The sequence below is a fragment of the Salvelinus namaycush genome, chromosome 42, assembly GCF_016432855.1.
Source record: "Salvelinus namaycush isolate Seneca chromosome 42, SaNama_1.0, whole genome shotgun sequence".
Classification (NCBI taxonomy): domain Eukaryota; kingdom Metazoa; phylum Chordata; class Actinopteri; order Salmoniformes; family Salmonidae; genus Salvelinus; species Salvelinus namaycush.
Genome location: NC_052348.1, coordinates 5,852,610 through 5,865,116, shown reverse-complemented (window position 1 = coordinate 5,865,116; position 12,507 = coordinate 5,852,610). Strand labels below are relative to the sequence as shown.

Here is a 12,507-nt window from a genome sequence, read left to right as displayed (position 1 = left end):
CTAGTCACCAGTTGAAGTATCCTGGGGCAAATGTTTTTTTTGTTGGATACATACAGCTTAATTGCATACAGTCATTCCTACGTGGACCACACCAGAACTTAACTACTGTATAACCATGTTGTCACATCAGTGAGAAAAGGAGTCCGCCTGTTATCAGACTTTCCAAAGAGAGAAAAATACAGAAAGTATCAGGCAGAATTTATTAGGAATATAGTACGAAAAAAATCGTAAATGAAAGCAGTAAGACTTGTAGAAAGACTTGTAATAAGAATGTCATTGCAATGCATCCACTTGAGTTCACATTTGGACAAAGCTAAGAATCTGCACTTGTAGCCCCCCATTTCTGATTCAATATACACAACTCCAATCTAAGACGGGGATCCTCCAAAAGTCCACGTCTTCAGTCCAAAACCTTTAAAGTCCCCGAAAGTGGTAGCAAAGGCAGACTAGAAATATTTAAAACATTACATTCTATCCTTATTCAATTATGGGTAACGTACATTCCCTTATACTCCATTTTGTTCTCCAGAGCGGGTATCCCTGGTAACACGACAAGGTACCCTTCATAAAGAGCACCTTAAAGTAGTGTAACCCACTATAATTGTTTTCTATCTGTTTTTTTTTTTGCATACTGTATGGCTGTTTGGGGCGATTGAGGTGGATGTAGGAAAAGGTGGTGTGAAAAAGTGAGAAGAGAAAAGGCAACCCAAACGGATGGTGGGTGAGAAAAGAAGAGTTTATAAAGCAGTGGATCATGTCATCGATTTACAGCTCCATACAAAAGACGTACAAAAAACAGCACCAACAGACATGCAGTGCTCTCACATGCCAGGGTGGTGTTCATTAGGGATAGCAACGGGAAACGTTTGCAACAGAACACGAACATTTGCATTTCTTATTGGACATGTCCAGGTAGTCAGTTTTCTTCTGTTTGGTCCCTCATGAACACGACCCAGGGAAGTGTGAATGGAAAGGGGATGGTGAGAAAAATAAACGAGAACAAAACCAACCAAAGACAGAAACCAAAAATAAAGTAATTACATATTAAGGTGCTTAAACAATTGTTCTGCGGTCAGTGTCCTTCCTATGTGAATAGATACTCATTTACACACGAAAAAAAGGCAAAATAAATTCTTAAAATCACATTCATTTAACACAAAAAGTATGCCTAACAAATGTTATTCAAATACATTGTTACAAGCTATTGCATTGACACTAATCGTTTCATTCATTCCGGACAGTAAAAAGGTCACCGTCAGAATTATCTAGAGAGAAAAAAACTACTCCAGGAAGATAACTGTATAATTCAATTACGCCGCTTATCTGATTATATTAATTTAGAGTATAGTAAAACATCCCATTTGGACAAAGGCAATGAATGTGGCGACAACATTAGCTATGTAATTCCTAATACAGTATTCAACAGCGATCTTAAAAAGAAAACCTCGTCATAGAATAAAATAACACCATTTCAAAAAGGAGGGTTGTGTTATTGTCGACACCTGAAGGTTTGTTGTATATTGACAAAAGTAAATGTCAGACTTGACTGGGAACACATTTAGGCTAAGGGGATTTGCTGTGGTTGAAATTAGCCAAAAGCACACTTTACCATAGGCCACTTCCACTAGAAGAAAGAACACAAAGTAAGCTGAGAAACTTATGTTGCTCTATCCAGAGTTATATTTATGGACGGAGACATCTAAATGACGTCCTCTCAATATTCAATACTTTTCCCATTATAAATATCTTTACATACAAGAAAAGTGGGAAAACGGGTTGCTTTTGCATGTTTTTCCAACGGTATCAAACTCCTAAAGCCCTATCGACAATCCAATGTAGCTCACTTGTAAAATCCGTAGCGTACTCGGATAAAACGCCAAGTCCACCGATCAATAAAATCCCAAATCTATAAATATTATTTCCCATCTAAAGTACAAAATGTACTGTAATTGTTCAAACAGAAGGGCTAAAAATAAAATATTGCCACTTCCACATTTGAAATAACTCGTATAGGAGTTCGCAAACACTATAATGAGAAACTGGAATTGACTGTAGGCCCATAGAGGGCAGATATCCAGAGCCTTCCGGTGCAAATAGAAGGCTCTGCAAATATATTTATACGCTTTCAATATCAATGCATTTGCCTCCAAACATTTCTTACCCTATCCCGTGGTTCCCAGCAACACTTTGGGCATCGTGCATTAGACAGCGTCATCATTTTCACTGGGGGAAATAGGTGAGTGTTCCTGTGTTGGTGTATAACATTTATGAAGAAGATTTTTTACTAATAACGCTGTGGTTGTTTCATGTTGCTTATTGAAAGTTGCTGTGGATAAGAGCATTTGCCAAAGGATTAAACATTGAAATGTGTTGCAATGTCCTATGACAATATACTGCTCTGAAAATACCAACCTGCCCCCCTATTACAGATAATACACTTAAGGGGGGGGGGGGGGGGGGGGGGTCTCTGTATTGATTTAACACTGAGGAAAAAGGGGGAAAAAACATGTCCAAAACCAAGATGGCTGACATGATGACGTCAAGGCAATCCTGAGTGGCAGTTTACTTGGCATCTTTAACTCTTATCTTTACCATATTTGACCTTTCTGAATGTTACACAATCAACTTATCAATGGGTTAAAATATATCTAATAAATCAAATAAGAGCAGATGTCAACACTTAAAGGTGGCCATCTTGTTTGGCTACCATTCCTTCAGTATCTGAGGTGACAGGAATTCAAAAGTATGGATCTCTTCTACCGCTTCTCGATCATTTATAAAATAATTGTTTAATTAGTGGAATAGTCTCCTTTAGAGTTGGCTAGTTAGAGCTAAAACAAAATATTTGTTGTGACATTGTCACACATGCTTGGGCAAGGCTTCTTGGATGACCCGACGTAGTGGGGTCATCCTAGGGTCAGCTCCACCTCCCCCAAATCTTAACCTTAACCATTGGTGGGGAAAGTGCAAAACTGACCCAAATCAGTGTCTGGGGGCAACTTTACTCCGGGTTGGTTGTGTCCAATATGGGTTGTGCTAGAGATGGAAGGGTCCAAGTAAGGAGGGTGTGGGGGTGGACCGGATTCATCATTATAGTTTCTTGACGTAGTTTCCTGGAAAGGTTCCAAACTGCTTGCTCCGTCGGGAAGTCCCTTTGCAAAAACACAAAAACAGAGATGCCAATTTTCCACTATGTAGACACCCACGGTGACGTTAAAACACCCTTATAGGTCGTAATTGTAAAAGAGAATGTGTTTAATAAAGGCTAATAATAATCAACAATGAAATGTGTCCGTTTACATACTGTAGCCCACTCGAAGTGATTGATTCTAGAATTTCAGTGGTTCTTCTACGCAGAGGGAACTATCCAAAGAATTGCTGTATTAAATAGTGTATTCAAATATTGCAAAAAACACAAATGATTCCCTGCACCGTTAAAATAAACCCAAGACTACATTCAAACCAAAGTTTATTTTTCAGAAGCTGTCTGTCATTCCTACCAGACTGCAATGTAATCAGGAAATGAAAGATCTTGTCGAGCTAATTGGCAAGATTTCACAGAGGCCCCTTGAAAATCTCATTGCAACATGGCTGGACTTTGAGGAAGGAAGGAAATACAAGGACCTAGAAGTGAGGGGTCAAATTAATTCTCAGTGCAACCAGTCTTTAGTGGTAATATCACCGTTTGGTATCATGCTGAGTGGTCAAAATGGATTAAGTGGACATTTCAGAGTGGGAGAGGAAGGCCCTGTTCTGAAACAACTCTTACTCCCTAGGCACTTCCCCTAGCCCCGAGTCACTTCCCCTAGCCCCTAAACCCTAGGCACTTCCCCTAGCCCCTAGGCACTTCCCCTAGGCCCTAGGCACTTCCCCTAGCCCCTAGGCACTTCCCCTAGGCACTTCCCCTAGGCCCTAGGCACTTCCCCAAGCCCCTAGCCCCTACTCCCTAGGCACTTCCCCATAGCTCCTAGGCATTTGTAAATCTGAGAGGACTGCATAGATCTAAGTAATGTGGCAGAAATTCCTGCTTGTCTATCAGACTATTACCACATTTCTTATCCTTATCAAAGTCTTTGAGATGTACGCCCTAAGTGCCTATAGGCTAGCGGTTGTTTCAGGATGGAGCTGACGTGTGTTGTACTCAGGGCACAGGCAGTAGATCACACAAGGAACTCGAGCACCACCTACTGGTGAGAGTGGGGTACGAGTTGAACATAAATGCGATTCAGTATCCACTGCTGCAAATCTACTAACTGCAGGGCTCTCCAACCCTGTTCCTGCAGAGCTACCGTCCTCTAGGTTCACTCCAATCCTAATCTAGCACACCTGATTCTAATAATTAGCTGGTTGATGAGATGAATCAGGTTAGTCACAACTGGGGTTGGAGCAAAAAACCTACAGGAGGGTAGCTCTCTAGGAACAGGGTTGAAGAACCCTCTACTACAGCCTACCAGAGCATTGGTCTCCAAAAATGCACCCTTCGATCCTCCTTAACCGTGAAACTATTTCCGATCTTCTGTCATGACTGGATAGATAACAACAGCTTTGCTTTTCAACAATCAAGTACTGCGATCCTGTGAGGAAAAGGTGAAGTACTTATTCTCCTCTCTTACCGACAAACCAGCCGTCGTCGCACTTCTCCATGACGTCCACGACGTCCCCCTCCTTCAGCTCCAGCTCGTCCTCGTTACGGGGCAGATAGTTGTACAGGGCCTGGAACCTGGGGGGACACAACCAGGGCTGTGTGAGAAACGTGGCCCACACCGCTATAGCTTTGTGATAAGATCAATGTTGATGTAGGCAGGTAGCCTAGCGGTTAATTGGACTAGTAACCGAAAGGTCGTTGGTTCGAATCCCAGAGACGACTCGGTGAAAAATGTGCCCTTGAGAAAGGCACTTAACTCTAATTGCTCTGAATAAGAGAGTGTCAGGTCAAATGTATGTTGATGATAATGCTGATTGTACAAGTGATAAGGGGGCTATGCTCAAATGAAATAAATGTAACATAGAACATCTGAGATGATGTTGCTGAAGATATTGATGATTACAAGAACGACCGATGGGGCCACAACCATGGAAATATAACCCACATTGCTACAGTCCTATGATAAGAATATTATTGTTGTGTCAATGATTGAGATTCTACTGTTACTTACAGGTCTCCTCCACCATGGAGCGAATCCTGCACAAACCTCTGAGACAGAGAGACACAGAGAGAGAGAGAGAGAGAAATAAGTACAGCGTGACAAACAGTTGATGGTGTTGATATAAATCCACTGCTTTGGAGAGGCACACTTATCATTTGGCTCCATTCCCCTTTCAGATGAGAACAGAATCAAATAAACCCCCAAATCCACTCCTTAACAAAAAAACACACCCAATCTCAATGTTCAATCCCCCACAAAGAAACAAATGCACTACAATGTGGTCAAACAATATCATGCACTGAAATCCAGGGGTAACCAACAGGGTATTATTAGAGAACAAAGACTACATTCCCCACAATGCACAGCTGCTAGTGTCACGCCCCTACCCTTCGACCTCTAACAGGCGACAGACAGGACCTTCGGGTCGCGACGGGGCTACGGGGGGGTTTACCGTCGACCGCGAGGAGGTCGTGCTTAAAAGGAGGCTGAAAGAACCAGAAATGCGACAACAACAACAACAACAACAACAACAACAACAACAAGACAGACGGCCGTCAGCCTCCATTTTCAGAAAGAACAAGAGCAGCCATTTTGACCACAGAGAATCACTGGTATTGTCCCAAAGGACACCCTGTTCCCTATATAATGCGCCATTTTATGTTACAAAAGGTAAAGGTTAGTGCATTATATAGGGAATACGTTGTCATTTGACACAAAGACAATTTGGTTGCAAACTCCTGAGCACTCATGCTGTAGGCAAGGGCTGTCTTCCCATGCATACAAAGGCATACACCGTTTATACAGTATAGGTGATTTATACACCTCTTATAGGCTACACACAATACATCTAAAAGAAGCTCACCTAGGTACACACTGGCACTCTCTCATATTAACACGGAGCATATGGGCATCTGCAACCAGACTTCCAACATGCTGCTAATTTACGCAGTGTTATCACACAGCCGCACACACACTTCACTGGTCCAACAGGTGATTCATAAAAATGTATTAGGGCACAACACACACACACAGTCCGTCAGGGTTCATTTGAGTTAGCGTTTCTTATAAGTTGTTGTAGCACAATATGAGCACCTGCAGTGTCTTTTACCTTGATCTTAGGAGACCTAGGCTCTGGAAAAGGTACGAGCGGAGGGGAGGGAGAGGAAGGGAGAGGAGGAGGAGGAGAAGAGGGGGGAGGGGAGGAAGGGAGCGCCTGTTGTGCGTCAGGGATGGGGGAGGTCGGAGGAGAGGGATGGGGGGGAGCAGGGGAGACCAGGGGTGGGATGGGTTGATGTGAGGCCAAAAGGGAGGAAGAGAGAGGGGTGGGAGAAGTGGGGGGAGGAGGAGTAGAGGATGGGTGGGAGGTAGGGAGGGGTGAGGTGGTGGGAGGCGGAGAGGTGAGAAGTGGAGAGGAGGGTGAAGGAGAGGAGAGGTGAGAGGTAGAGATGAGGGAAGTGGGGGGAGGAGAACAGGGTGGCACAATCTGTGGCGAGGAGGAGAGGGGGATTGGGGGAGGGGGAGAAAGACGGGACAGTGTAGGAGAGGAAGAAGAGATAGCCAGGGCTTCAGCTGGTTGTGAGGCAGAGTAAAAAGCGGGGGATGGTGAGGAGGGAGGAGAGACGGGGGGAGGGAGGAGGGTGATGGGCTCTAACTGTGCCGGGTTGCACAGAGTGCTGTGACAGCGGGAAGGATAGACATCAGCCTGGGAAGGGAAGGAAAATGTGACACCAATCACACCCAGCGTCAAACCTCGAGCTGAATCACCATTCCAAAATGGAGGTTCATTATTGAAGCATTATTCTGCATAATCAAGTAAACATGAGCCAGAAAAGGCAAGATGTGAAACTACAGGGGTTTAGGGTCAATTCCATTTCAATTCATGACTGAAAAGCCTCCATATATCCAAGCCCTGGTTAACCAGGTCTTTTTAATCATAATAAGTACATCTTAAATGTATTATCAAACTGTGTAAAACTGCTTGGAATTGGCTCGGGTTAGGTGTTAGCAAGCATGTGCGTATGCTTCAACGGAGTCTGAAACCTGGTCCACACTTCATGCGCTACCTTTGTTTTCAGTCCCTCTCTGTGGACAGTTATAGTACCACAGTCTTCTTCTTCCTCCTCCTCTTCTTCCCCTCCTATAGCTTCCTCCCCTTCCTCAATGTACAATGTCATCGGCCTCTGAGAACCCGCCGTCCTCCTATTCACCCTTTTTGATTGGCTGTCCTGCGTGATGGACATGGGCTGTGTAGTCACGGGCCTATGAAACTCCGCCTCGAGCCTAACCCTGCTCTGTGATTCGTTGGTCAGTGCCACGTGTGGGGGTTCCACGGCCGGCCTGAGAACCTCCCCCCCGTCTTCGTCACACATGGGCTGATCCAGGATCATAGACAACAACTGATCATAGGGATCTTCCACTTGCTCCTGAAGAGACGGGGGTTCTGTTTCTAGTTCTAGGGATACTGGCTGAGCACTTGACCTGTACCACGGCAACAAATCTGCGTGCGTGTCCGCCGGCTCGGGTTCAGCGCAGAAGAACCCCCCTCTGCCTGCTAGGGACAGTGGTTCGTTCTCTTCACTGTCTCTTAGGCCCCTCTCTTTGAGGTATCCCAGGAAGGTGTCGGGCACGGGGGAGGCGGAGGGAGAGGAGGAGTCAGGAGGAGGGGGCGGAGAGAAAGGAGGGGCTGAGGGGGGGGAGTCTAAGTCAAACAGCCACTGCTTGACAGCCGGGATGGAGGCAGCGAGACGACTGGATGCGTTTCGGGGCGGAGGGGTGAGCCCTCGTTTGGGCGGCGCGGGAGGGCTGGCCCTCCGTTCTTGAGCTTCCAGGAAAGGGAGGCGGCTCGGGGGGATGGGGTACGGCGTGGGTGGTACGGGGCTATTGGAGGAGGGGGGGCCGAGGGCGAGCCACTCGCCGGTGACAGCCTGCAGACGCTGGGTCTTCACAGGAGGAGGGGTGTGGGGTGAGGGGGGCGTGGAGCAAGGAGGGTGGTGGTGATGGAGGGAAGGGGGGGTGGGAGATCTGTCGAATGGCTCCGGAGGGAGGGAGAGAGAGAGAGAGAGAAGGGGTATAAAAGAGGAAACTTACACACCAGGAGTGGAGAAGGTGTGAGGGACTGAGGAAAAGAGGCGATGCACACAAACTCATCCACACTGCTAGTCCCTCTGCCATCCAAACCCAACAGTACCCTCTCTCCATCTCATTTCATTCTCTAGCACATACACATATTTCACCAGGCTCAAAATGTTCTACATGCGTCTGGGTCCACTTGTGTGAAAGCCTCTCCGTTAAAGGGAGAGTACGGAGATTTGACATATTTAGGTATTTGTTTCCTTACCGTGAAAGCAGTCTGTGGACAAGGAGGAACTGTAATCCACACTCAATATCCCAATTAGCATTGTGATGCTATCCCTTTTGGGTGGACATGACTTCACCTTTAAGCCACAGCATATCGACAGCTACTTGAGATGGCATGGTACATATGTAGGTTTCTTAAAGGGGAGGTAGTAGGATCCCTAACACATTTACAGCGCACATTTACACAACGTCCAGAAAGAGGACACTGTGCAAGTGACAAGACTTGCTTGCTCTTTGGGGTTTTAGGCTGGGTATCTTTAATGCACTGTGACAACTGCTGATGCAAAAAGCTTTATATATATATATTTTTGGGGGTTGAGTGATTCAGACTGAAAGGTGGCTTCAGCGAGATGACATCATCATACACAGCGGGGCAACTTGTTGCTCACGGACATAAAAAAACAACAGAATTCAAATCTGCCAAAACACACGGTCACAATTGGCTTACTCCAGTTTGGGCCCTCCCCTGAGGCGTGTCCCAACGGTGGCTGAATAGTGTTTGGAAGTGTATAACACTAGTTACAGATCTAGGATCAGCTTCCCCTCCCCCAATCCTAACCTTAACCATTAGTGGGAGAAATGCTAAACTGACCCAAGATCAGCGTCTAAAGGGCAACTTCACCCTGCACCAGATAACACGTGGCTGGAGTAACTTTGAAAATCAGAGGACGGGCTCATTGTAATAGGTAGAACAGAACCCTATCAAACACCTGTTCCAGCCATTACCATGAGCCATCCTCCCTTTCACCAGCCTCCACTGGTGACTAAATACTGTAACAAGTGACCTGCTCATTGGGCGCCGCACTGTGGCTCCCCTCTGCTTCAGCCTAATGTGTGTATTGTATACTGGAGCAGAAGACAACATTTCCAGTCTTTTCTGGACTAATAAAATCATTCTTCTTCTTCTGTCCCTACCTTGGCGGGCGTGGAGCCCTGTGTCCTGTTGCTGGGGTAGCCGTGTGGGTCTGGGTGGTGGGAGGGGGCGGGGCTCTTGGATGGCGAGCGTTTGACTATGTCTATGTAGGCCACGGGGAAAATGCCCTGCTTGGTGGTGTCTGGGATCTTCCCCTCGTACCAGTTCTGGTCCACCTGTCTCAGCAAGACTACCCGCTCACCCTGCAGATTGTATACGCAGGTGAACACACACGGACAGACGCACAAATATATGTGCACATCAACGCACACAAACACGGGAATTTGAGACACTTCAGTGAACAGACATGCGCATTGAATCATGCACCAACACGCACACACACACACTCCTCACCTTGCGGAGGGACAGCTCCACGTTAGTGTCAGCGTTGAAGTTGTACCGGGCCACCCCCTCCCCGATCTCTCTGACGTGTGCTGGTGGAGGAGGCCTGATCGGCTGCTGCTTCTCTGGCAACGCCATCTTCTGTGTGTGTGTGTGTGTGTGTGTGTGTGTGTGTGTGTGTGTGTGTGTTTGGAGAAAGCGCGGGGAAAGCATAGGTCAGAGAAGTAATCAATTAAACTGCAAACTGGGTGATAACACACACACACACACACACACAACACAATCATTATCATCTGAAACACACACACACACACACAGGTGGGCGACAGGTAGCCCAGCTGTTAGAGTTGGGCCAGTAACCGAAAGGTCACTGGTTCAAATCCCCAGAGACGGCAAGGTGGAAAAATCTGCCTTGAGCAAGGCTGTTAACCCCCCAACAACAACAACTCAGCTGATTCAGAGGGGTAGGGTTAAATGCGGAAGACATTTCGGGTTGAATGCATTCAGTTGACTAGGTATCCCACTTCCCTTTCACCCCACACACACTCAATGTGCTCTACCTCTATGTAGGAGATGGGGAAGATGCCCAGTCGTCCGCGGTGCTCTCCCTCGTACCAGTTGCTGTCGATCTGTCTGATGATGTTGACCGCGTCGCCCTTCTTGAACGTCAGCTCTCTGAAACAACGGTCACAAGATGCTTCTTAAACCCCCAAACACCTGTCTCTATGGGCCGGTTTCCCAGATGAAGCATAGTCCTGAACCAAAAGGATCTCTATTGAAATTGCTTTTCAGTCCAGGACTGGGCTACCAATGACATGTATTGATTATATGTGGCCCACGCAGGAATTAAGCCCAAAACCCAGGTGACGGCAGCACTGTGTTATAAGGGTACACGCATTGAGTCATATGGAATCGTCAATGTGACATTGTTAACCAGCCAGGAACTAGTCTCGAGCCCAAACTCTAGGCGTATTAAGCCGGAACATTGTGGGAGGCAAGCTGGATGTCTAAGAGACTAGCCAAGCACCATTTTAGTATGAAGAGCAATGGCAGCAACACTCGTCCATGCATGCCTTTCAAGGTCGGGATATGATTAAGCAGGCGGATGTGAAGGTAAGCAAGTCACTGCTTTTTAACCTAAAATGAATTACCCACTGCACCATACCAGTGTCTATAGTACAGTATGTGAACAAAGCAATTTTCTACGTTACGTAGTAAAAAAATATGAGGTAGAGTCCTAGAAAACCAATTTATCTTTTTGATTAAAAATAAATAAAAAATTCACTTGTAGACACTGGAATGGGCTGGAGATAACGATTATGAGGTTATTGCCCATAACTGGCCCCCTCAAAGAAAAGCGGACTGTCTGTTTCAAGCGCCGCGCGTGCCCAGCCTACATGCGTCCAAACCAGTGCAGCACACGCCAAGGTCCCTGTATCTCCTCATTGCGTTCAGCCGCTCTACTCACTTAGCAGTCTGTGCCTTAAAGTCATATATAGCTCTGGCAGGCTGTTTCTGATGGAGGAGAGAGAAGAGAATGAGTTGGGTCATCTGCTTATGGGAGACCTATGAAGATGGAGATGAGAGAGAGGGAGGGAGGTACATAGAGAAAGGGGAGAGAGCAGTCTTGTGTTACCAGATATGATACAATTATGTTGACATGTAAAGCTTATCAGGACAGTGAAACAATTCTTATTGAATCAATCAACAACTAGGTAGAGGTGAAAACCACTCCTTTGGGCCAGTAGTGTAATAACATGTTAAAAATACAATACATCTTCTAAATAGGAGTACCAGTGTTTCCCCTAGAATTGAATAGACGGGGTGTGTAGCTCTTTGGACCCCACCTAAAAGAATGTGGCTTCAATTGAAAATGTTGCAGATTTAATGTGCCCAGCCAGGAAAATAAATAATCCATGGGAAACACTGGGATGTACTGGTTTAGCTAGTCTCGCGATGCTATACTTCCAAGTCTCATTCATCACTCGGCTATTGGGGCCTCAAAGTTAGTCTGGAAAATCAAAGTTCTGGTTTGGCTACCTCTCTGTCCGGGGTGGCTCGTCTGGTCTGCCCCCCTCCCCCGTCGCTGGTGGTTGTGTTGTACCCCCTGGAGGCATCCTGCTCTGTGAGGGGGAACAGCACAGGGGTCAGGGGTTATCGTCAGGGTCAACAAAACAGTGTTACCATGGCGATGGGACGACACATGCACAGCGACGCCAGGAGGCACGTTCAGAAGGGCGAAACCGTTACAGCATGCTCAGATAGAAATGTATTGTGCAGAAACTGACATGATGGTCTTTTATGCAGAATATCATGTTGGCTCTATTCGTCACATTTCCCATGGGAGGATTCAGAAGGGTGAAATGCGCAGGTGGACATGCAACACTATAGAGCTGACACAAGTATCTATTCTCCACGATTAAAAGAGGAATGTCCGTTCTATTCAATATATTCTGTGTCTTAGCGTTCTGTAGCGTTGCGGCCTCCCCGAGTAAACCACGTTGGTATACGTAATGGTATCATTCAGGGTAGTGACGTCATCCAGGAAATGAGTGTCGGGCAGGAAATGACTAAATCAAATAATGAATGAATTAAAATGCATTTTATTTCCATTTCGGGGTAAACACATGGTTTGGATAGTGTAGCACAGTATGATTGAAAGGAAAAGCATGCACGTGACAAAACCGGAACAGTACATTTGAATAGAATAGAACAGAAGGATAAGTCATTTATACCAGCAGGCACATA

At 46.1% G+C, this 12,507-nt stretch overlaps 1 protein-coding gene across 1 annotated transcript in view; it reads right to left on the bottom strand.

The window, feature by feature from the left end:
- Positions 1 to 2,459: 2,459 nt before the first annotated feature.
- Positions 2,460 to 12,507, bottom strand: part of LOC120035124 (sorbin and SH3 domain-containing protein 2-like) — a 35,915-nt gene continuing 25,867 nt past the window's right edge. The window contains exons 12-19 of the mRNA XM_038981918.1: positions 11,800 to 11,882; positions 11,228 to 11,274; positions 10,320 to 10,434; positions 9,772 to 9,900; positions 9,420 to 9,620; positions 5,157 to 5,194; positions 4,614 to 4,720; positions 2,460 to 3,152 (exon numbers count right to left, since the gene is read on the bottom strand). Of these exons, the coding sequence (XP_038837846.1) occupies positions 3,091 to 3,152; positions 4,614 to 4,720; positions 5,157 to 5,194; positions 9,420 to 9,620; positions 9,772 to 9,900; positions 10,320 to 10,434; positions 11,228 to 11,274; positions 11,800 to 11,882 (782 nt within the window). The 3' untranslated portion in view covers positions 2,460 to 3,090. The remainder of the gene's footprint in view (positions 3,153 to 4,613; positions 4,721 to 5,156; positions 5,195 to 9,419; positions 9,621 to 9,771; positions 9,901 to 10,319; positions 10,435 to 11,227; positions 11,275 to 11,799; positions 11,883 to 12,507) is intronic.